Here is a 26027-nt window from a genome sequence, read left to right on the forward strand (position 1 = left end):
CATATAGATACAATCAGATCTAATTTAATGATTTTAACTGCCACATTGAATTATACTGTAGAAATAAATCATAACTGATTTCCCATTCTGCTGCTGAAAGCATCTGAAATCTTCCTAATAATGATACAATTAACATCCATGTACCTGTTTCCTTATGCACATTTATAAGAATTTATCAGGGACGTAAAAGTGATCTTTTCCCCCAGGTTATCTTATATTTTTGTAACCAGAACATTTCTTTAATTTATTTATTCTATTGAGTGAGCCGAACGGTTTGGTTTGAGCCCCTCTTGTTTGTTTTTCTGTTCTATATCTAGCACATAAAGATGTTATGTTAGGGCTATGTTTTTCCTTCCTAGGTTTTTATTATAGAAAATAAAACATATATATAAATAGAGATGATATAATGAACCCCCTGCTCTCATCACCCGGCCTGAATAATTACCAACTCATGACTCATCTTGGTTCATTTATCCTTCATTCATGGCCATGCTGATTATTCTGATGATTAGGCTTTTTAATTTTCCCTTTTCATGTTTTAGCTATTACTGCTACAGATTTATAGTGGTAGAGAGGACATCAAAACACCAACTCAAAATATTATCTCACCATCACAGTCTACTTACTTTTGAACTGATTCTTTTGAAACCTAGCTTTATTTAAGAGCCACGGATTTCAAGCTCCAATAATTACCATACTTTGACATTAATACATACATAATAACATATACTTCATGTCAGTCATGCTGGGAGTTGGGGTACCAATCTGCTCCTTGAAATTTACTTATGTTGTTATATAATTTTTAAAGTGTCCATTCATTTAATAAATATCCATTAAATGACTACTATATTTCAAGAATTATTTTAGGTGCAGGTAGGGACAGCAGTGAACAATTAGAATAATGTCTCTATCTATAAATACTTTCATAAATATTCCTTTATTTGATCTTCTTTGTTTTTATAGTACATTTATTGGTATTAGCACCCTTTCATGGATGACAAATTTTGGCTTAGAATAGTAAGAGATGTACCTAGGGACATATAGCTAAGTAGTGGCTCATTAATGTACAAACAACAGAAAAGTATACTCCAGTAAAAGGAAAATTCTTTGCAATAGCTACTTAGTAGCACTGAGAAACATTCTCAGAAAGTATTATTTTTTGAACGTGTGTATGCCCTTTGTCAGAAAGGAATAGCTAAAAAAAACCTTCAGATAATACAAGGATTTACATTGATTCCATAAAACAAAAATAATCATCAAGTGAGATTTAAAAAATATTTACACTCATGGGACTTTACTGGGTCTCTATCTTCTAAGAGACTACATTTTAAAAGACAACAGCAACTTCCAAATAAAATAAAAGCCAATATAAAAATACAACCTAAACCCAACAAACCGCCAAAACCACATGCTTTTTGTGCAATGCAGAATAAGGTATATGTCAAGAGAATGAAAAGACAAGCCATAGACTGGGAGAAAATACTTGCCAAAGAGGTATCTGATAAGGACTGTTATCCAAAATAGACAAAGAATCTTAGAACTCAACAGTAAGAAAACAAATAACCCAATTAAAAAATGGACCAAAGACCTTAACAGACACCTCACCAAAGAAGATATACAGATCGCAAATAAGCACATGAAAAGATGTTCCACATCATGTTATCAGAAAAATGCAAATTAAAACAACAGCGAGCTACCCCCACACACCCTTATTGGAATGGCCAAAATCCAGAATGCCAAATACTAGCAAAGACATGGAACAACAGGAATTCTCAATCATTGCTTGTGGAAATGCAAAATTGTACAGGCACTTTGGGACAGAAAATTTGGTGGTTTCCTACAAAACCAAAAATACTCTTACCATACAATTGTGCTCCTTGGTATTTACCCAAAGGAGTTAAAAACTTATGTCCATACAAAAACCTGCACATGGATGTTTACAGCAGCCTTACACAGAATTACCCAAACTTGAAAGCAACCAATATGTCCTTCATCAGCTGAACGGATACATGAATGGTGGTAACAATGAAATATTATTCAGCAGCAAAAAGAAATGAGCTATCAAGCCATGAAAAGACATAGAGAAAACTTAAATGTACATCACTAAGGGAAAGAAGCCAATCTTAAAAGGTCCTATACTGTATGATTCCAACTATATGACATTCTGGAAAAGTCAAACTACGGACACAGAAAAAGAGTAAGATACAAAGTGGAATTGACGACGTCGACAGTAAGAATTCAGGTGACTTTGATGCATGTGAAAAAGGAGAACTACAGTAGCCATCTTAACAGCTTACCTTTTGACTCTATCATAGTTTTCTTGACGGTAGTCCCCTTGCTGAATTAACTGTTTTGTGTCTGCTAATTCTAAGGCCAAACGTTGACATCTAATTTGAAGCTCAGAGTAATTTCTTCGATCTTCCTCATAAGTCTAAAATCAAAACAATAATAAAACATTTCAAGCTAAACATAGCTGACCAAATTTTTTATTGAGTTCTTGTTATGCTGTGAATATCCATTAAAAAAAAAAAAAACTTCAATTCTTTTGTGTAGTAATTTTCCCTACTCGAAGACAGATGATCTTACGCTGACAGTAGTTTGTAAGTTTGTTTAAAACTTGAGCTGTTTTTCATAGAAAAAAGAGGGCAGCTATGCTTTGGTTATTAGAATGATCCATAAAATGACTATCAATGTTAAATAGCTTTTTTGTTTGAGTTAACTATTAAATGCTAAAGACATGAATAGAGATGAATAAAACAGAGCCCCTACTCTTGAGGAGTTCACAATTTAGAGATGAAGGGCCACCTGAATATCAAATAACCACAGTGAAAAATAGTTACTGAAGAGATTAATCATGTAGTTTGTTACGGTAGTCAGCAAAAAAAAAAGGAATTTTGTGGCACTTGGAACATATTTCTCCATTGATCTTCCTTCTACTCACCAGACCACTAAAAAGGAACTATGGAGATACAGGGGAGGAGTAGAAGGGAAAACTGTCAAAAACCACAACCTGGCCTGGCTTACCACAAACCTCATTTCTCACCATTTCTCATATTCACATATACCCTGCAACCCTAATGAAGATCTAAAGCTCTTGAACATACCATACTTCCTCTATCTTGTTCTCACTGCCTGAATAGCTGCGTATTATCTGAATATTTGCTTACCATCAGATTAGTTTTCTATATGCCTCACCAGAGTGTAAACATCTTAAGGGCAGGGATTATGTCTTATTCACCACTGGATCTCCATCACTTTATACAGCACTTGGTATACACAGGAAGAGTCAAATAAATGCTTTTGTATAAATTAAGAAGTAAATAAATATGGAAATGGGGAGGAAAAACAAGACACAGGGACAGAGTTCCTCCTTATTTCTGCCTTTTGAACTCACCCAGATCTTGCAAGCAACTGTCAACTTCACCCTCAGAACCTGTCATGTTTAATACATCCTGTTCCAAGTCATTCTTTTTTTAGTAGCAGACCAGGTAAGTGTGGCAACACTCATTCGACAAATACTGACTGAATTATTCCTATGTGACTGGTCCTGGATTAGACAGTGTAGATAGAAAGATGAGTAAGATATTGATTTTGTCCTTTTTAAACTATTAAACATAACTTTGAAATGTTAGCTCCCAAATTTCTATCCAAGGGCTGTTTGAAAAATGCAATTATGGGGTGCCTGGGTGGCTCAGATGGTTAAGCATCTGCCTTCAGCTCAGGTCACGATCCCGGGGTCCTGGGATCGAGTCCCGCATCGGGCTCTCTGCTCCTTGGGGGCCTGCTTCTCCCTCTGCCTCTCTCTCTCTCTGTCTCTCATGAATAAATAAAATCTTTAAAAAAAAAAAAAAAAGACAGAAAATGCAATTATGGAAAAACTACATATATATATATGTATATATGGTGTGTTTTATTTTGGTATAATATTATGTTCTCCTACTGAGAATTTCCTCATAAGAATGCAATGTTACTATGGTTATTTATTATAGGATCATAACAGGATACTCTATCATCTCCCCAAAGGATCATCAAATACATCATTTCAGACCTAAGTCCCAGAAGACACTTTAGTTCCCCTGAAGAATGCTTTGCCTTTCTATATACTACTAATCATGTGTCAGTTCTGGAACAGTGTACAGTGTTATAGTTAGGAAGGCAAGCTCCAGAATTCAACTGTCTAGAATTGAATTATCTGCAGTAAGACTTTGGGCAGGTTTACCTCTCAGTAGTCAGTGTCCTCATCTACCTCACAGAGTGCTGATTATATCAAGTAATACAGTAAAGTGCTTATAAAAATGCCCAAGACATAGTAAATAATCATAAACTATAAATTAGTATCATAATGCTTCTTCTTTACTTTGGCTTCTTGAGAGATTAGCGCCAAATTGATGGCTCAACTTTAATAACTGCACAAAGACCAAGACAGAATCCTGAGGAATAGAAATATTTAAAGGGTGGCCACAGGACAAAGAGCATAAGGCACCCGATGGAGTATTCACAGAAACAAGGGGTAAGCTGGGGGTGTGTGTCAGAAACAACTGCAGAAGATAGTGCTTTGGGGAGACTAAGTCAGTGGTATTGAGTACTACTGAGAAACAAAACCCAGTCAACAAAAAACCCAGTCAACAAACGCATTAAGTATTCAGGGAAAGGGAGAGAAAAAGACTGCCACGGACTAAAGCAAATATATCTGAATACTCATCTAAATATGTCCTTGTTTTGTGCTATTTTATATGCATTCTCTCACTTAATACTTACTACTATGACTGGGTATAAATATTACCCACATTTTCACAGTTGAGGAAACTGAGGCTTAGAGACAACAGAAGTCTCAAAGCTCATAAAGAGTAGCGTAAGGACTCCAATTGAACTTCGTCAAACACCAAACCTGCAAGCAAGCCTCTCTTTAGTTAAAATATAAAAGTGAGAAAGTACAGTAGCTAGGGAAGAAAATAGGGATAAACGAAGGTTTTAAAATATAGGACAAGCTTGAAAATGTTCAAATATTAGTGGGGAAGAATAGCAAAAGTGGGATGGACACTGGAGAAAACAGGCATATTCAGGTAGGTAAAGTCCTAAAAAGGCCACAGGGAATAGGATCCAGAGCTCAAATGTGGAGATTAGTCTTGGATCACCAGCCATGCTCATCGTGACAGGCTTTATTCCAGCTGATAGAGTATTAAAAACTTAAATTTGATGTACTTAGCTCTTACCAATTTGTTATAAGCCACAGAATTACTCCTTACCCTACTGCTTCATAAAATATTATCCACTTGGTTTCTAAAGGCATGTGATTTTTCCACTCCTTGAAAGCAAGAAGACTTCTGCTATCAAAAGTAAGAACAAATAAAACAGAGTGAGTGCAAGTTTGTATGTTTCATGGCAGGAACTGTGGGGGTTGGGTTCTCATCTGAGGATTTCCAATTTCTCTGTGAAATGAAATGCCAAGTCATCTGCTGAGAGTGGAAGGTTGGAGATGTGAGGGGAGTAGTGAATGTCTAAAACAATTGTGTAAAAAATGAGGACCAGAAAAAAGAGAATTACAGCATAACTGTGTGGGCCCATTTGAGGTTGGTAACAATAAACCTGTATACTTGTTATTGCCGATGTGATTTTTTTTTTTTTTAATCCAGTAGTGCTCAGTTGGAAAATGCAGTTAACATTTTGTCAGGTGGGTTTGATAAAAAGAGAGTTGGGAGGAATTAAGAGAACCTTGGCAAGAGAAAGGTTTAAGACTGATAACTGAAGAGGCAAAAAAATAAATTTAGGAAGGGATTGATAAAGAAATTATATAAATTGGAAATTCTGTTGAAGATAAATTGGAAGCAAAGGATTAAGAAATATGAAATAGAGGAAGCAGTATGTTCAATGATCAACCTGAATTGGTAACTTCAGAAGTAATGAGTTCTGGGTGACAAGGAACAGAATGTGGGCCATGAGACTGAGTGCTAAAGTGGAAAAAAGTCAGTAACTAAAGATGAGAAAATCAATAAGATGCCAAGGCCAAGGCTATGGATAAATCACAGAAGTAACCCAGGCAAGAGCAAGGGTTCCACTAAAAAAGGAAGAATATCCTTAATGGTCTGCAAATGAGGAAGGTTATGAGGTGTGGTGTCCAGATGACATGAATGCCCAAAGCAGCAGGGGTTTTTGTGAGTTGAAGTGCCAAGATCTTCTCTAAAGATCTAGAGAAGACATCAGCAACTAGCCCTGAAATATATGGAGCAAAGATTCCTGGTCCAGAGAGCAATTCCATGGGTGCTATATAATTTTTCTTTAAATATAATTTAAATTTTCTTTAAATATAAACACCGTATGACCAAGAATAAGCAGAAGTTCAGTATAGGAATGTATATATTCCACCAACACTTTCTTCAGGGCTTTTCAACTGAAAAATTTCCCCTTACCTAAAATTAATACTTTATATTTTGAAAAAATATGCTTCCTTTACTACTAACAACTAAGATAGGTTAAGGTATAGCACTGGAAAATAGGAAAAGTAGCATCTTCCTTCAGAATGAATGAAACCCCATGACTGTGTGGAACTACCGGGTTAAGGCTGAAGAGAAAAGATTACTTTGTATTATCTGTATACATCCTTCTCTGTTTTGAACTCAAGATCAACTTATTTGGGAAGTCTAAAGCCCCAAAGCTGAGTCTGATGTTTGTCTTATATTTTGCCAGAGCACCTGGTTCTTTCTGTCAGAAAACGTATCACATGTGCTGTGAGCAGCCATTACTTGCTTCCTACATCATAAGAAAAAAACTTAAGGAGGTCTTCTATAATCCTAGTACCTAGCTAGTACTCTGCCTATTATACGAAAGTTTGCAATTAATGTCTGCGGAAAAGAAGGAGCAAAAGAGGACATTAAATTGACTAAAACCTTTTCAAACATAAAGAAAGGGACACACATAAAATTTCCAGTCACTAGCCCTAACAGAAAATTTCTACATAACAGTAAACAGGTTCACAGCAAGAAAAAAATTACATCGGGACAATAAAGACAATCCAAGTCATTGAGAAGATTTCAACTGTTTGCCAGTTTTCTACATATCTAGAATGGAAATGACTGACTTCCAGTGTTAATGTTATCTTTTCCATCTCCTAAATTATTCATATGAGGAAATAATAGAAGGCTATCTCCAGTCTGAAAAAAGTAAATCTGTTATTGTAACTGCATGTTTTCTTGTCTTGCCCATAACCTTCATCTTTCCCCATACCCACCTAAGACCTGGAGTTCCTTGAAGACCTGCTTTATCTCTGTACACCCAGTAACCCTTACACAGTGGTTACGCTGGAAATGTTTGCAGAAGGAACTACTGTTGAAATACAAATGGACTATGCAGCACTGGCATTTAAAATAACTAGCTCCAAATGTAGAAAAAGTGACTTTAAAAATTAAGTATTTAACACATGATCAGTTTTCCAACTGAAATTAAAGAATACTATCATAAGTCTAAATAAAACACATCATCTGAAACAATCATATCTGTGTAACATACATGCAGAATTTTCTCAAAGATTTTGAGAAAGACAGCATGAAAGGGGCTTTTTATTCTTGCTTTGGGTGATGGGTGTGTTCACTTTGTGAAAATTCAGTTAAGACTTCTTTATGTATGTTATACACTTTTAAAAAGTGCAACAAGAGGCTTCAAGCAGGAAAATGTTAACTGGGGAGAAGTTCTGGCAGGGATGCTTGTAATAGGAACAGAAAGGGGGAGACGTGATAATCACATCAAAGTGGAAAGAGAGAGCATGAAAGTGGGTAGTGAAGAGACACTTTACTCTCTATTTCTCTACAGTTTGACTGACATAAGAAACTGAAAATTTCATATTCTACACTGTTTTGGCAAAGTTATTAGCTATTAGAACTTTCATATTTATAATGAGATGTCCTTTTTCTTCCAAGCTTCTTGTTTCCAAACACAGCAGCTAAACATTTTAGATTTATAGAATTTCAGAGATGAAAGATACCCTGGAGATAATCTACTACAATCTTCTTATTTTCAAGATAAGAACCTTAAAGCCTAGAGGGTTTAGATGATGTGTCCAGGATTCTAGGGCTAGCAGAGATAGAACCAGAATCTAGGTTCTCAAATTCAAACATAGTTCATACTTTTCTTAATTTCAAGTTCCTGTTTTTTGAAGAATCAATCCTGTGGAAACTATAAAACCACTGTTGGAAGTTAATATTATTTACTGTTCAAATCCAGGGTGTTAAAAGCATTTTAATTACAAATTTTATGGGTTCAAATATGGCACATACATAAATCACAGTTAATTTTGGACTCCTTTCCTTTAAAACAATTACTACAGTTATTCCTTAAATACACAATAAGAAAAACAATTTGAGAAAATAACATCGAGTCTAAATTTTTCTACAAAAAGTTAAAAAGTATTCAAAGTTGCAATTAAATAGGCACATTTTAAACAGTCAGCAGCTGTGTAAACCAAAAGGCAATTATTTTAGGTATAATGAATTTCTAAGCATCATTTAAATCTTTCATCTCTCACACCATGTAAACTGAGAAGAGAGTGGTAACCTATGTGTCAAAATAAATCTTTAATAAATGAGGTGATCTCCTGCCTGTGGGGAGATGGGGCAGCTAAGGAAATTGGAAAGGTGATATAGTGACATTTACCTTAAGGTCAGTAGTTCAAATCAGAAGCCGTTTACACTGGATAGCAGTTTAGTGAATGAGAAGAAATGGCATGGTTAGCTATTCAGGGAAAGTGAGAATTCACTCCTCAGAATTCTCACAAGTTTCACATTATCTATAATCTAGTCCAAGCAACTAAATACAGAAAAGAATAAGAAACCTAATGAAACTTTGATTGCTATAGATTGACCTTTAAGTAATAACAGAGTCTGCTTTGCTGCCAAAGGCTGCTCTTTGTTGTTGTTAAGATCCTCAAGAAATATTATTTAAGGGGTGCCTGGGTGGCTCAGTTGGTTAAGCGGCTGCCTTCGGCTCAGGTCATGACCCCAGGGTCCTGGGATCGAGCCCTGCATCAGGTTTCTTGCTCAGCAGGGGGTCTGCTTCTCCCTCTGCCTCTGCCCCTCCCACCCTCATGTTCTCTCTTGCTAGTTCTGCTCTCTCTCTCTGAAATAAGTAAAAAATCTTTTTTTAAAAAAGGAAATATTATTTAAAATTTTTTTTTACTTCTTCTAAAGTCTTTAAAAAAGAAAGACAAAAAAGTATTATAAGTCTACTGTTGGTTAAAAAGAAAACAAGAAAATTTTAATTTTTTTGGTATTACATGATAATTTTCAATGATACCTATTTCAGTCAGTTAATGTGAATTCAAACATAAAAAACAATAAATCCAGTCAAGAAATGGGCAGAAGACATGAACAGACATCTGATTCTTCCAATGGCCAACGGACACATGAAAAAATGCTCAACATCACTCATCATCAGGGAAATACAAATCAAAACCACAATGAGATACTACTTCACACCAGTCAGAATGGCTAAAATTAACAAGTCAGGAATCAACAGATGTTGGCGAGGATGTGGAGAAAGCAGAACCCTCTTATACTGCTGGTGGGAATGCAAACTGGTGCAGCCACTCTGGAAAACAGTATGGAGCTTCCTCAAAAAGTTAAAAATAGAACTACCCTATGACTCAGCAATGGAACTACTAGGTATTTATCCAAAAGATACAAAAACAGTGATTTGAAGGGGCACCTGCACACCAATGTTTACAGCAGCAATGTCCACAATAGTCAAAATATGAAAAGAGCCCAGATGTTCATCAACGGATGAATGCATAAAGATGTTAGTATATGTATACAATGGAATACTATTCAGCCATCAAAAGAATGAAATCTTGCCATTTGCAATGATGTGGATGGAACCAGAGCGTATTATGCTAACTGAAATAAATCAGTCAGAGAAAGACAAATACCACATGATTTCACTCATGCGTGGAATTTAAGAGACAAACATGAACAGAGGGGAAAGGAAGGAAAAATAAGATTAAAAACAGAGAGAGAGAGGCATACCATAAGAGACTCTTAACTATAGGGAACAAACTGAGAGTGGCTGGAGGGGAGGTGGGTGGGGGGATGGGGTAACTGGGTGATGGGCATTAAGGAGGGCACTTGATGTAATGAGCACTGGCTGTTATAGGCAACTAATGAATAATTAAATTCTACCCCTGAAACTAATAATATGCCATATGTTACCTAACTTGAATTTATTTATTTATTTAAAAAGATTTTATTTATTTCAGATGGAGAGAGAGAGAGCATGAGCATGGGAGAGGGGCAGAGAGAGAAGCAGGCTCCCAGCTGAGCAGGGAGCCTGATGCAGGGCTCGATCCCAGGACCCTGGGATCATGATCCGAGATGAAGGCAAATGCTCAACTGACTGAGCCACCCAGGCACCCACCTAACTTGAATTTAAATAAAATCTTAAAGAAAAAGGTGTGGTGGATATTACACTGGGATAAAGAGATATGGGTTCAAATCTGTCTCTGCTCTGAACTGTTCTAGCAAGTCAGCTTCTCTGAATCTTAACTGCTGCCTCTGCAAAGTGAGTACACTAACTCATTCAATGGCTCATTTATTTTTATGTGCCTACAACTGTAGTACACCTTATATTACTATTATTCATAACTAGCTCATGGATCTAACAGAACCCTCCACTGCTGAACAATATGTTGTGTTGGGAAGCAATTTTTATAGCTTACATTTTATTTAGCAAACTACTGAGACATATTTGAAATACTGGTCTTTCTGTAGGTATTGACCCAAATATAACTGTACCAAACAAATTTAAATCCTAACATTCTAAATGAGAACAAGTTGCTAAATTATCTTTAAAATCTCACTTACTATTCAAAGAATTTAAGTTTATCATGTAAGAAAATATGGCTTCCCGTGCCCTTCAAGTCATTTAGATAAGCATTAAAAGTATGAACAAATGTGGATAAGAAGGATAAAAGATTAAAGTCGATTCACCCAATTTATAGTCAGGTTTCAGCTCTTGAAGCACGAGGAATTATGGTGAACAACAGGTGACTTATTAATGGCAAAAGAATGTGATTTTTATTTTACTGATAAATTATTCCAATCTGATAGTATTTAAAATATTTTTATGCTTTAAACACACACGAGCACAATTTTATATAAACAAAAGATATATGTAGATAAATATATACTGGAATTACCATATACAGACAGGTTTAAGAGCAGATTTTTATAATTTTTTATCTCTTTCCTCCCTCTTTGAAACATCCCATGTAACTCATATTAAGTAATACATATCTTTGTTCTTCTCCATATACTTCTCCATATGAATTGATATACTCATGTACCCACACAAACGGAAGAAGGAGTTGTTGGTCATTCTTTTTCCTGATCCAAAAAAAAAGAGACTCAGGGCACCTGGGTGGCTCAGTTGGTTAAGCAACTGACTTTTGGTTACTGCTCAGATCATGATCTCAGGGATGAGACTGAGCTCCATGATGGTTCTGTGCTCAGCTCAGAATCTGCTTGAGATTCTCTCCCTCTCCTTCCCCATCTGCCCCTCCCCCACCACATGCACACACGTGCACACACACACTCTCTCTCAAAAAAAAGTCATGTTGAATATTTTTGTATCTAGTTTTACTCACTTAGCAATTTATCTTGTGGAATTACTAAATTAACTGATATTCTCCAATTCATTCTATAAATGCCTGCACAATAATCCATGGTGTAGCTTGTACAATGATTTATGCAACCATTTCCTTGCTGTCGTATTGATGGCCATTTACTTTGTTTCCAGTCCATCCTTTCCCCTTTCAGAGCCTGTTGCCAGAAACATTGCTGCTATAAACCTTCTTGTACAAACATCTGTATGTACTAGTATTTTACTCTACCGGACAGAGTCTCAATAGTGCAGTTGCTGTGTGTTGAAGGATGCTTACTTTCCATTTTAAATGATGTTGCTAGATTTCTTCCTTTCTTTTTTTAAAGATTTTATTTATTTTTGAGAGAGAAAGAGAGAGAGCATTAGCAGAGGGGAGGGGCAGAGGGAGAGGGAGACAGACAAGCAGACTCCCTGCTGAGTGCAGAGCTTGACTTGGGCTGGATCCCAGGACCCTGAGATGATCTGAGCCCAATGAAGTCAGACGTTTAACTGACTGAGCCCCCCAGGTGCCCCACTAGATTTTTTTCCAAAAGGCTGCAGCAGTTCATTTTTCCACCAGCAATGTGTATCTTTTTCCTTAGAAAATAATTCCTTATTAGATCTTTTCCATTTTTGTCAACCTGAGTTCTCACTGTTACTTTAATTGTATTTCCCCAAATGCTAGCTAGTTTGAGCACCTGGCTATTTGGATTTATATTTTTTTGTGAAATGCCTATTTATAGTCTTTGCCCATGTTTCTTTGGGGTTGTCTTTTTCCTATTTATAAGAGCTTCAAAATGCTAGTATTAACTTTTGATCATCTGCACTCCAATTTTTTTCCCCCGAATGCGTACTTTATATATTGAGCTTTGCCTGTGATTTTTTTTTTTTTTTTTTTTGGTCCTTTCCTTTTAAAGCTTTTTGTTTCCATGTCTTGGCTGAGATTACCCCAACCTCTAGGACAGCACTGTCCTATTCAATAGAACTCCTCTCCAATGATGAAAATGTTCTATGTCTCTACTGTCCAATACGGTAGTCACTAACCACCTCTAACTATTAAGACTGAGGAACTGAATTTTAATTACCTTAAACTTAAATTGAAATAGCCACACATGACTGTGACTACTATACTGGAAAAGTCACTTCCAGAGCTTAGCTACTCACAGTTCAGTCTGTGAGCTGGCACCGGCCAAGGAGCACTAGTAATATCTGGGAATGTGCTAACTGTGAACAGTCTTAGGCCTTATCCCAGAATTACTGTGTCATTTCATTTTAACAAGATCCCCAGGTGATTAGTATTTACATTAAAGTTTGAGAAGCACTATTAATAATCATGTAAATTAGGGATTGTTAAAACTTTTTTGTGCCATGGACCCCACTGGAAATCTGCTGATGTCTATGAACCCTTTCTGAGACTAATATTTCTAAAAGCAAAAATTAAATATACAGATTTATGAAAGAAACAAATTATACTGAAATAAAGCTATCAAAATATTTTAAAGAGTTATACATGTCCTTCTTCATGAATGCATTAAAGATAAGCTCAGTGAGGGGCCTAATAACTACAGTAATGTTGAAGTAGTGATGAGCACAACTCTGATGTTGACAAGGCATTCGTAGGTAGTGGCAGTCCTACTGTGGTGTTTGCCTACATCTGTTATTGAAGAAAGTGCTAAACTTTATTTAGAAGTGAAAATTTTTTTCCTATACCACTTAGAAGTAATGTTGACCCTAAGAATCTGTGTTATTGTTCAAGTAATGGCCTAGATTTTCCTCTAAAAATTTTAATCCAGTGGAATTAGTATTTGTGTATGGTATAAAATGTGAGGACAAGCATTTTTTTTTTTTTTTAATAGAGGAATATCTAGTTGTTCTAGGACCCTTAGACGAAATAACTATTCTTTTTTAACTGAATTGAACTACCACTATTGTGGTACATAATTAGATCTAGTTTTACACTCTGTTCCCTTGATGTTTGTTTCTATGCCAATATCACATTTAGTTGATATATTAATTTTGAAGTATGTAGTGGGATCTTGGTGGACCAGTTCCTCAACTTTCCCCTTGCATCTTTTTCTCTTTCCCACATTTTTCTTGGCAATTCTGAGACATTTACTTTTTCATATAGACTAAAATAATTTATCCAATCCCAATCCTTGTACAAAACTTCTCTTCACCAAAAAATAAAAACAAAAAACAAGTATGGGGATATAAAATAACTGTATTTGATTAATATATTAATATAGAGAAAATTGCTATTTTTTTCTTGTCTCTCTCCTAAAATATGGTGTTTCCAAGTTCAACACTAAGATTTTTATAGTTTTCTTCACAGAAGTCCATTACCTTCCTTACAAATATTTTTCTCATGTCCCTCTACAGCAGTTAGTGAGCAGTTATTTCTCTAAGCCTAGAGAAATGCTGATTATATATTTATCTTGTATTCAGTCACAATATCAAATTTCTGCATTAATTTTAGCTGTTTTTCAAACATAACATAGAAAAAAATTTTTAAATCTCCTTTCAAATTTTTATATGAACAGTTTTCTTCTTAGTGTATCTGCTAAGACCTTCCGAGACCATGTTAGTTAATAATGAGCGACCCAGTCTGTGTCTGGTTACTTATTTTAACAGAAAAAGGTTTTACTGTTTTCCCATTTAGGATAAATTTTTTTGGTTAACATTTTATTTGTAAATATTTAAATGTCTTTAATAGGAAGAGTTGCCAGATTTTATTTTATCATCTTTTATCATCTACTGACATAATCATATAGTTTTTCTCCTTCAACTTGCTGATATACTGGAGTATCCTTTCTATTCTAGAATATACTTTAATCATAAAGTATGACTCTTTTGCTACAATGCTACAATTCATTTTTGAACATTTTAGTTAGAATTTTTGCATGTGTAGTAATAAGTAAAACTGACCTATAGAATTTGTTTTGTTTTGCTTTTGCACTTTCTCACAGCTTTCCATCTTTTTTAATAGTTTGGTGTAGTTTAATTAACTGTAATCAGCTCTCCTTGTGGAAATCAGCTATGAACCCATCTGGGTAATCCATCTGTGAACATAATAACTTCATAAGTAGTACATCTTTATTCACTTTACAATACCCCTATGGTTATTATTCTGTTCAAGTTCTCCACTTCTGTCAATTATAGTCATCTATACTTTGTTGGGATATTTCACTTTTCTTTCAGTTTTCAAGCTTGTTACCATAGAGCTGTATTTCCTTAACATCTAATAATTCCATACTCCTTATTTTTATTGTTCCTTTTCCTGCTTTCTTAAAATAACTACTGCATGTCTTTATTTTTCATCTTTCTCTTTAGTAAAGGCATTTTAAGGCTATAGATTTTCCTCTGGCACAGCTTTAAATGTCTCAAGGATTTTTATATAAAACATTCTCATTTTCATTGCTTTCTTGTTTATTTTTACTTTCTCTTTGATCTAAAAGACATATTCCTTAGTTTCTCAGTAAGTTTATTTTCCTCACTTCTTAATTATCTCTAGTTTTACTAAATTATAACAAAAAAGTAACTATAAAATCTATATTTAAAAATTTATTTTGGGGTATCGTGGTGGCTCAGTTGGTTAAGCATCTGACTCTTGATTTCCACTCAGGTCATGATCTCAGGGTCGTGAGATCAAGCCCCACAGCAGGCTCTGCACTGAACATGGAACCTGCTTGAGTCTCTCTCTCTCTCCCTCTCCCCTTGCCCACCCCACATCCCCTGCCCCCCCCCATTACTATTTTACTATGTGGTCAAGTTTATAATGATTGTTTTGGAAACTTCCCATTGACGTATAAAAATATTCTCTGGTTAAAGAACGTTAAACTTTGTATATGGCAACTAAATAAAAGTTATTCACTGAATTAATTCTTCTAGTCCTTACTTTTTTTATCTATTAAATCCATCCAGTTCTGAAGGAATTAGATTATAAACTTTCATTACAATTTCATTAAGTTCTTCTTGTTCTTCTAAAAATTTTTTCTTTACAATTAACTGTCGTTTGGTATGTAGAAGTTGGTGACTATATCCGGATACAAGCTGAGGTAAGGTCTCTCATGAATAAAACTCTCATGAGTAATACCATCTTGGCCACTGGGTTCAAAATTTTATCTCAGATACATGAAGCTGCCACACTAGAATCCTAGGCTGTTTATTAAAATTGAGATTATTAGTTCTATCTTGGACCAAAAGAACCTATGGAGGTATCCATAAACCTAAATTTTAAGAAGTGCTTATTTACTTTAAATTTAATATAAAGAGACAAACTTATTGTTGTTTAGTAATGAATTTCTTAGATAGTCTAGGATAATTATAATTGATGAATGTCATCATAAACATGTACCTTAAAGAGGAACTTAAAACTCATCAGTTATGTAGGGTAAAAAAGAAATTTCAGAAAAGTTAATATCTTTTTTTTTTTAAGATTTTTATTTATTTGAGAGAGAGAATGAGATAGAGAGAGAGAGCATGAGAGTGGGGAGGGTCAGAAGGAGAAGGAGCCTCCCTGCCAGGCAGGGAGCCTGATGCAGGACTCGATCCCAGGACTCCAGGATCATGACCTGAGCCGAAGGCAGTCGCTTAACCAACTGAGCCACCCAGGCGCCCAACAGTTAATATCCTTGACATATAAAAACGTGAAAAACAAATATGTGTCATACTTCATTTTCATACGTTAAAATCAACCGGATTACTCACATATGAATACCTAACATGAGCCTCAAGGTAATCTTGAAGAATTTTTCTCAACAAAAGTAACTATGTTTCTAAACAAGGAAGTTATCTTAAACAAAACACTCTTCTTGCTTCCTAGTTACCAAAGTTCTCATAAGAAAAAAATATTTCACCATTTCCTCATGAAACTTTATAGCTTCATTAAGGGCAAACTCATTAATGCCCTACATAGTACTGTCAACATTTCTTTTCTTTTGAAATGAAAGAAACCTACTGAAAAAATTCTACAATAGCAAAACAGCTGCACACAGTTTAGCTATATGCACTGGACCAAAATTCTGACCTGCTATAAAGAGATATCATAAGTAGGGTGCCTGGGTGGCTCAGGTGGTTAAGCGACTGCCTTCGGCTCAGGTCATGATCCTGGAGTCCTCGGATTGAGTCCCACATCGGACTCCCCGTCTGCTTCTCCCTCTGACCCTTCCGCCTCTCATGCTCTCTCTGTCTCATTCTTTCTCTCTCAAATAAATAAAAAAAATTAAAAAAAAAAGAGATTTCATAAGTAGAATATAAAAGTACAGTACATATGAAAACACTAAGTACTGTACACAGCTTATGCACATAATACAACTCAAAATATGCTAAAATTAGACTAATTATTGACACTTATAAAATCTTTAAGCTTAGAGAAGATGAGGCCTATTTTCCAATGTTAGTATCTAGATATTGTTTCCAAATTTAATTGCAGATATTGAAAAAATGAAAAAAGATCTCAGAAATCCACTAAAACTGGCACATGAGGAAGAGTGACTTCTAAAGATCGAAAATCACTTTCTACTAAATTTCTAAAGTAGTTTTTAGATCGTATCTGCCATGAATCAGATTATATAAACAAAAACAGAGTTAACTGCATGCTTATGGGGCTTTAACACCTCTGAATATTTTTGTTAGGTATAATTATGAAATCAGTGTAATAATTGAGATACCCTTGATCTGAAGAATACAGGTTATGCCAGAAAAGTTTGTTTTTATAATTTTTTTCTTCCAGTTATAAATCTGAATTTTATAGGAAAAATAGTATTTGATTGATTTTAGGCTGTGGATAGGAAGCAAGGAATATAAAGGAAAACAAGGTAACAATGTAACACTTTGGCCTTTAGGTCAAAAACAGTAAGATTTTCTGAGTAGACCAAAACTGGTTAAAGAAATAGATGGATATATGCTGCCACCATGTGGTGAAAAAAATTAAGACCATTTTGGAAAAATACTAACTCAGTCTAGGAAAGTCTTGCTATAAAGTAGAAAATATCTACCGAGCTGTCAGTCTCAAACTCAGAGACATTACTAAAGAATATCTTAGTTTCTCTTAGTAAACCACAATGGAGTTGTCATTCTTGCTGCCATTTTTGAAGCATCTATATTTGTTGGCTACTGTTTCCTTTTTTAAGTTTCTATTAATTTACTACTTTTTCTATGACAGAGCACTTTCTTGCATTTGTCTCAAGTTTATACTCTTGCAACTCAATCCTCATCTGTATTGTGATTTTATAAACTTCAATCACATTTTTTTCCTGTTAGTATTCATTCGACACATTCTAGTTTTTATATATCTTTGAAGAGTAAACTCAGCTCCCTGATTACCCGATTTTAGTTTCTAAGCTCCAAACTCTATGGCTTTATCAGGAATTCAGTAATTATTAATAAGTAAGAAGGACAAACAACCAAAGTTACAGTGTTCAAAACTGCACATTTCGTTCAAGGTCTAGTAATATGTTTTATTTTGCTTCTAATATTTTTCTTAATATTTTAGTAATGCCTGATATGTCATCATCCATGTCAGCACAAAGCCAAATGTGTTGAAAAAAAGAGTCTCCCATGGAGCTAAGACCCTTTTTACAAAAAGTAAGGGTATCTCAAGTCAAATATTCTAAGTGTATAGACTAAATTTTCTCTTTCTTCATTTATGCTTAAAACAAAATTTAAGGTGGTCCTGCCTCTGATAATGGCTCTGTAAGTTCCCATCTGACCAACTCTACTGCAGAACAACTATAAATTCTGGACAAAATATAAAACAACTACTTGAAGGTACAGGAAAGTGACCCAGGTCAGGCAGATTCTGGAGGGGAGTCCATCTGCACAAGGAAGAAGGGAACAGCACTGGATGAGTCTCCTGATCTTAACTGATTTTTTTTTTTTTTTTTAATGACTTTTAGCTTCAGGGTAGGCCTACTCTGTGCCAAGTTGGATGTATAAAGGTGCAATAGAAAATCCTTCGTTCTTTTTAGCTTGAAGAACCAGAAGACAAGTTTGGTACAACTCAGAAGAAGAGAATTCCAGACAACCAGAGAAGGGTCCTATGGATAATCTCTGCCAAATGTCTGGCTGACTTCTAAACAACATTAAGTGTAGGAGAGACCCAAGAAACCATATACTAATGCCAAAAAAACTGAACTGAAATTTGCAATGCTGCCCAAGAGACAGAGTATGCACTTTGAGTACAACCAAGTTAATTTCTTGCTAAAGCAAAAACAATGGCACTGTCTAGAGGAACATAAAACTAGTCTCTGCAACATAACAGTCACAATGTTATGACCTAAATTTACTCTATGTTTTAAATAAACAATTTAAAATTACTCCACTTCTGAAGAAACAGGAAAATGTGACCCATTTTTAAAAGACAACTAACAGAGATCAACTTTGAGGTGACCCAGATTTTGGAATTAGCAACAAGACTTTAAAGCAGTGATTTAACTATTCTCAATGGTGTAAAGAAAAATATGCTCACAATGAATACAGAAATAGAGAAATAAAAACTATAATAAACCGAATGGAAATCTAGAGGTGAAAAATTCCACTTTTATTATTTTTTAATTAATTTATTTGAGAAAGAGAGCACATGCACACAATCAAGTTGTGGGGAGGGGCAGAGGGCGAGGAAGAGAGAATCCCAAAGAGACTCCCCGCTGGAGCCCAACTCAGGGCTCAATCCCATTACCCTGAGATCATGACCTGAGCTGAAATCAAGAGTCTGACACTTAGATGACTGAACCACCCAGATACCCTGAAAAATTCCACTTTTAAACATTTACCAAAGAGAAAACATGCCCACACAAAAGCCCATATCCAAATGTTGGTTAAGCGACTGCCTTCGGCTCAGGTCATGATCCTGGAGTCCCGGGATCGAGTCCCGCATCGGGCTACCTGCTCAGCAGGGAGTCTGCTTCTCCCTCTCCTGCTCCCCCCTCTTGTGCTCTTTCTCTCTCTCAAATAAATAAATAAAATCTTAAAAAAAAAAAAAATTTTTATAATGAAATAGAAATACATTACACTTGAGTCCTCCTCTGGGCTTCCTTTCTAATATAATGTGTTTTTTGTTTTGTTTTAAGGAGGTTTTTTTTTAAGATTTTATTTATTTATTTTAGAGAGAGAGAGAATTTCAAGCAGACTCCCTGCTGAGTGCAGAGCCCAATGTGGGGCTTGGCCCCACAACCCTGAGATCATGACCTGAGCTGAAATCAAGAGTCTGACACTCAACGAACCAACTGAACCACCCAGGTGCCCCTCTAATATGATGTTTTAAAAGGTTAAGTACGAGGGGCACCTTGGTGGCTCAGTCGGTTAACCATCTGACTCTTGGTTTTGGCTCAGGTCATGATCTCAGGGTCGTGAAATTGAACCCCATGCCAGGCTCTGATCTTAGTGAGGGAGTCTGCCTGGCATTCTTTTCCCTTCCCTCTCCCTCCCTCTCTGCCCACCCCCCTTGCACACTCTCTCTCTCTCTAAAATACATAAATAAAATCTTAAAATGTTAAGTACTGAATAAGATTGGACTTAATAGTTATCTCTGAACAATACTCCTATTTTCATTTTTCAAAAAGTTTCTTTTATTCCTACTTTCTGGCTTTCATCTTTCAAATACTGAAGAGAAAGCAATTCCCCAAGACCTCATGATAATAATTCTTAAGAAGTCTTGTTTTAGAACATTTTTTAGAAGTCTGTGAATGGCTTTTTGGAAGTCTACATATTCCATTTCCTATTTCCTCTTTAAAAACATGTATAGTTATCACGTAAGTGAAATACTATAATATATAGTTTGTTCATTTATATCCATTTATAGACTTTTTGTTTTGACCTTCTCCTATAGGTTTACACTTGCATAAATATTCAGTATCCTAATCTTCATGAATTCCACAAGCTCATTAAAAACAGAAGTGCGGTTGCAGTTTGTAGTTATCAAGGTCCTTAGTTTCTAAGGACAGGTAGACAATTTACCATGTCTCTAACTTCTCTATTTGGATAATAAGATTACACATTTGCTGCACTGTGAAGTGCATCCTTGAGGTCCTTAAAAATTCTTGGGTGAGTACCACTGAGTAATGTTTTTTTTTCCTAAGTTTACATTTTATTCCTCTTCAAAGTTACATAGCATTGTGTATAAGATCCTTGTTACTTCCCATAAAATATCCAACCCTAAATATATATATAAAGACTAAGATGTCTGCTGAATTACTATATGAAGAGATCATTCAAATAGTATAAATTTTGAATCATGACTTACTGAAAATCAGTAACTTCATAGTGATTGCAGCCATTAACACCATGACCTTGTCCCAAGGCTTACTGTGGCATCGTATCTTAGTGCTTATTGAATGAAGTAACACTTCCTTTCTTTGTCAAATTTAGGAGAGCTTAGCATCAATGGACACTATCTTTCGCTGGATGTATTTTCAACATGTCCACTAAAAAACAAAATATTTATTCCCCTTAGGAAGGGATCCAAACTTTCTCTCACAATAGTCCAAAAGAATATTTACAACATTTCTGGATTGAGACCTAAATTAATGACACCATTAGAAGAGTAAAAAAAAATTTGCTACTCCATTTGTATGTGATTGGCATTTTTGAGTTTCTCATTGCCTGCCTCTGGCCACCAATAATACTCTACATGTAGCAAACATAATGAAGAAGAAAGAAATATGAAATGCCACTGGATAAAAAGCACCAAAATGAGAACATTTCAAGTAACAGAACCAAGAACAGAAATCTGCACTGAAAAACAATTTCATTTAGTACTTTAATAAACTAGGTGCTTGTGAATACTTAAAAAAGTCCTAGGGAAAATGACTCTCACTCCAGTAACCTGGCAATCTTTATTACCTCTTCAACCCACCTCATAATTCAATAATTTTTTTGATCAACTTTCTTTTTATAAACCTTCCTTTAATGATCATAACCTTCTCTACCTTCCTTATAGGTGGTTACAATCACATTCTTCAGTTGTTTTTTAAACTGAGTCCTGCCTTTTGGTGAAAAGATCATATAAAATTAAACTCAAGTCATCAAGAGATAAATGACCTCACTTACTATAAAATTATTATTATTTTAAAAGCTATTATGTGTGATATGAAGATAAAGTTCTTTAAAACTCACCAGGAGTAATTAAATCAACAAACACCTCTGTGTTCTAATACTGTCCCTCAAATATATAATTACAGAAGCCTGTATTACTGGCTATGCCCCAAACACAGATGACTCTTTTTATCACATGGATCACACTGAAGTGGTAAGCCTTAAACACAAGTATACCCCAGTGTCCAACAGTACTGCTTACACTGCTGGTTAGCAACTAGATGAATGTCTTTCTACTGTTCCTGACAATGAAAAAATTGCTGTGGTTTACAATGTAATTTTATGTATATTAGTTGTGATTTCTCTCACCTTAAAAACAAAACAAACCCTGGAGCACCTGGGTGGCTCAGTCAGTTAAGTGTCTGCCTTCAGCTCAGGTCATGATCCCGGGGTCCTGGGATTAAGCCCCGCATCAGGCTCCCTGCTCAGTGAGGAATCTGCTTCTCCCTCTCAGTCTGTGTGCTCACTCTCTTTTCCTCTCTCTAATAAATAAATAAATCCTTAAAAACAAAAACAAACCTCTTCCCTTCATCCTACTTCCCCTGTCATCTTCAACCCTAGCCCTCCGTTCCCCTATGCAATCAAAATCCCACAGAAAGAGCTGCCTATGCTTTCCTTCCATTCACTCTTAAGCACACTGTGTAACCAAGCTTTCGATCTCACCAACTCCAAAAGACCTACTCTTGACAAGGTTATCAATGACCCTGTTAAATATAATGTGAATTCCCAGACTTCTTCTACACCTATGGACAGCATTTGAAATAACTGACTCTCTTCCTTGACAAACTTTTCTCCTTTGGCTTCTGGGACTGAAATTCTCTTGGTTTACTCATCTCACTGATAAATCCTCCTTTATGCTATGGTTTAATATTAAAGTGCCCTAGAGCTCAGGCCTTGGCCCTCTTTGTATTCATTCACCTCTGGTGATCTCATCCTGGCTTTTAAACATTATCTTTATGTTAACAACTTCCAAATATATAGCTTCCAAAGTTTAGACTTGTATGTCTAAGTATTTCCAACTGTACATCCAACAGATCTCTAAAAACTCAATATGGCTAAAACTTGAACTTTCTTTTAACCCTAAATCTGCCATCTCAACTGAATGCAAATCCATCCCTCCAGTTATTCAGTCCCAAACCTTGGAGTTAATTTGACTCCTATCTTTCTTTCATGTCCTCCATCCAATTCATCAGGACATACTAATGGCTCTACTTTTATTTTTTTTTTAATAGTTAGCTAAAGTATTTTTATTTATTAAATTTATTATGTTATGTTAGTCACCACACAACACATCATTAGTTTTTGATGTAATGATCCATGATTCATTGTTTTCGTATAACACCCAGTGCTCCATGCACTACATGCCCTCCTTAATACCCATCACCAGGCTAACCCATCCCCCCACCCTCCTCCCCTCTAAAACCCTGTTTGTTTCTCAGAGTCTATAGTCTCTCATGGTTTATCTCTCCCTCCGATTTCCCCCCCCTTCATTTTTCCCTTCCTCCTCCTAATGTCCTCCATGCTTTTCCTTATGTTCCACAAATAAGTGAAACCATATGATAATTGACTTTCTCTGCTTGACTTATTTCACTTAGCATAATCTCCTCCAGTCCCATCCATGTTGATGTAAAAGTTGGGTATTCATCCTTTCTGATGGCTGAGGAATATCCCATTGTATATATGGACCACATCTTCTTTATCCATTCATCTGTGGAAGGGCATCTCAGCTCTTTCCACAGTTTGGCTATTGCAGACATTGCTGCTATAAACATTGGGGTGCATATGGCCCTTCTTTTCACTACATCTATGTCTTTGAGGTAAATATCCAGTAGTGCAACTGCTGGGTCATAGGGTAGCTCTATTTTTAATTTTTTGAGGAACTTCCACACTGTTTTCCAAAGTGGCTGTACCAACTTGCATTCCCACCAAAAGTATAAGAGGGTTTTCCCTTTTTCCATAACCTCTCCAACGTTTGTTGTTTCTTGCCTTGTCAATTTTTGCTATTCTAACTGGTGTAAGGTGGTATCTCAATGTGGTTTTGATTTGAATTTCCCTGATGGCTAATGATGATGAACATTTTTTCATGTGTCTGTTAGCCATTTGTTTGTCTTCTTTGGAGAAGTGTCTGTTCATGTCTTCTGCCCATTTTTTGACTTGATTGTTTTTGGGGTGTTGAGTTTGAGAAGTTCTTTATAGATCTTGGATACCAGCCATTTATCTGTTGTGTCATTTGCAAATATCTTCTCCCATTCTGTGGGTTGCCTCTTTGTTTTGTTGACTGTTTCCTTCGCTGTGCAGAAGCTTTTTATCTTGATGAAGTCCCAAAAGTTCATTTTTGCTTTTGTTTCACTAGCCTTTGGAGATGAATCTTGAAAGAAGTTGCTGTGGCCGATGTCAAAGAGATTACTGCCTATGTTCTTCTCTAGGATTTTGATGGATTCCTGTTTCACATTGAAGTCTTTCATCCACTTTGAGTTTATCTTTGTGAATGGTGTTAGAGAATGGTCGAGTTTCATTCTTCTTTATATAGCTGTCCAATTTTCCCAGCACCAATTATTGAAGAGACTGTCTTTTTTCTATTGCATATTTTTTTCCTGCTTTGTCGAAAATTATTTGACCAGAGTTGAGGGACCATATCTGGGCTCTCTATTCTGTTCCATTGGTCTGTATGTCTGTTTTTGTGTCAGTACCATGCTGTCTTGTGATCACTGCTTTGTAATATAGCTTGAAATCGGGCAATGTGATGCCCCCAGCTTTGTTTTTCTTTTTCAACATTTCCTTGGCGATTCCGGGTCTTTTCTGATTCCATACAAATTTTAGGATTGTTTGTTCCAGCACTTTGAAAAAGTGGAATTTTGATCGGGATGGCACTGAAGGTATAGATTGCTCTGGATACCATAGACATTTTAACAATGTTTATTCTTCCGATCCATGAGCATGGAATGTTTTTCCCTCTTTTTCTGTCTTCTTCAATCTCTTTCATGAGTGTTCTGTAGTTCCTGGAGTATAGATCCTTTACTTCTTTGGTTCGGTTTATTCCAAGGTATCTTATGGTTTTTGGTGCTATTGTAAATGGAATTGTTTCTCTAATTTCTCTTTCTACAGTTGCATTGTTAGCATATAAGAAAGCAACTGATTTCTGTGCATTGATTTTGTATCCTGCCACATTACTGAATTGCTGGATGAGTTCTAGTAATTTGGGGGTGGAGTCTTTTGGATTTTCCAAATGAAGTATCATGTCATCGGCGAAGAGAGAGAATTTGACTTCTTCTTTGCCAGTCTGAATACCTTTTATTTCTTTTTGTTGTCTGATTGCTGTTGCTAGGACTTCTAGTACTATGTTGAACAATAGTGGCGAGAGTGGGCATCCTTGTCGTGTTCCTGATCCTAAGGGAAAGGCTCTCAGCTTTTCCCCACTGAGGATTATATTCACTGTGGGTTTTTCATAGATGGATTTTATGAACTTGAGGAATGTTCCCTCTATCCATATACTCTGAAGAGTTTTAATCAGGAAAGGATGCTGTATTTTGTCAAATGCTTTTTCTGCATCAATTGAGAGGACCATATGGTTCTTCTTTCTCCTCTTATTAATGTGTTCTATCACACTGATTGATTTGTGAATGTTGAACCACCCTTGCATCCCGGGGATAAATCCCACTTGGTCGTGGTGGATTATCCTTTTATTATATTGTTGGATCCTATTAGCTAGGATTTTGTTGAGGATTTTGGAATCCATATTCATCAGGGATATCGGTCTGAAATTCTTTTTGATGGGGTCTTTGCCTGGTTTGGGGATTAAGGTAATGCTGGCCTCAAAGAATGAGTCTGGAAGCTTTCCTTCTGTTTCTATTTTTTGAAACAGCTTCAGGAGAATAGGTATTATTTCTTCTTTGAATGTTTGGTAGAATTCCCCAGGGAATCCATCAGGTCCTGGACTTTTGCTTTTTGGGAGGTTTTTGATCACTGCTTCAATCTCGTTACTGGTTATTGGCCTATTCAGGTTGTCAATTTCTCCCTGTTTGTCTTGGGAGTTTATAGATTTCCAGGAAGGCATCCATTTCATCCAGGTTGCTCAGCTTATTGGCATACAGTTGTTGATAATAATTTCTAATAACTGTTTCTATTTCCTTGGTGTTAGTCATGCTCTCTCCCCTTTCATTCATAATTTTATTAATTTAGGTCCTTTCTCTTTTCTTTTGGCTAAGTCTGGTCAGTGGTTTATTGATCTAACTAATTCTTTCAAAGAACCAGCTTCTAGTTTCATTGATCTGATCTGTGTTTCTGGTTTCTAATTCATTGATCTCTGCTCTAAT

The 26027-nt window shown here is 35.8% G+C and overlaps 1 protein-coding gene across 4 annotated transcripts in view; it reads right to left on the reverse strand.

Moving 5' to 3' along the window:
• Positions 1-26027, reverse strand: part of PIBF1 (progesterone immunomodulatory binding factor 1) — a 212115-nt gene that overhangs the window by 165908 nt on the left and 20180 nt on the right. For all 4 annotated transcript variants that reach the window (XM_064586007.1, XM_045869564.3, XM_064586008.1 and 1 more), the window contains one exon: positions 2298-2431. In XM_064586007.1, the coding sequence (XP_064442077.1) occupies positions 2298-2431 (134 nt within the window). The remainder of the gene's footprint in view (positions 1-2297; positions 2432-26027) is intronic.

This window comes from Mirounga angustirostris, unplaced genomic scaffold (genome assembly GCF_029215605.1).
Source record: "Mirounga angustirostris isolate CCGP_5_RB_7025 unplaced genomic scaffold, mMirAng1.0.hap1 SCAF_3, whole genome shotgun sequence".
NCBI lineage: Eukaryota > Metazoa > Chordata > Mammalia > Carnivora > Phocidae > Mirounga > Mirounga angustirostris.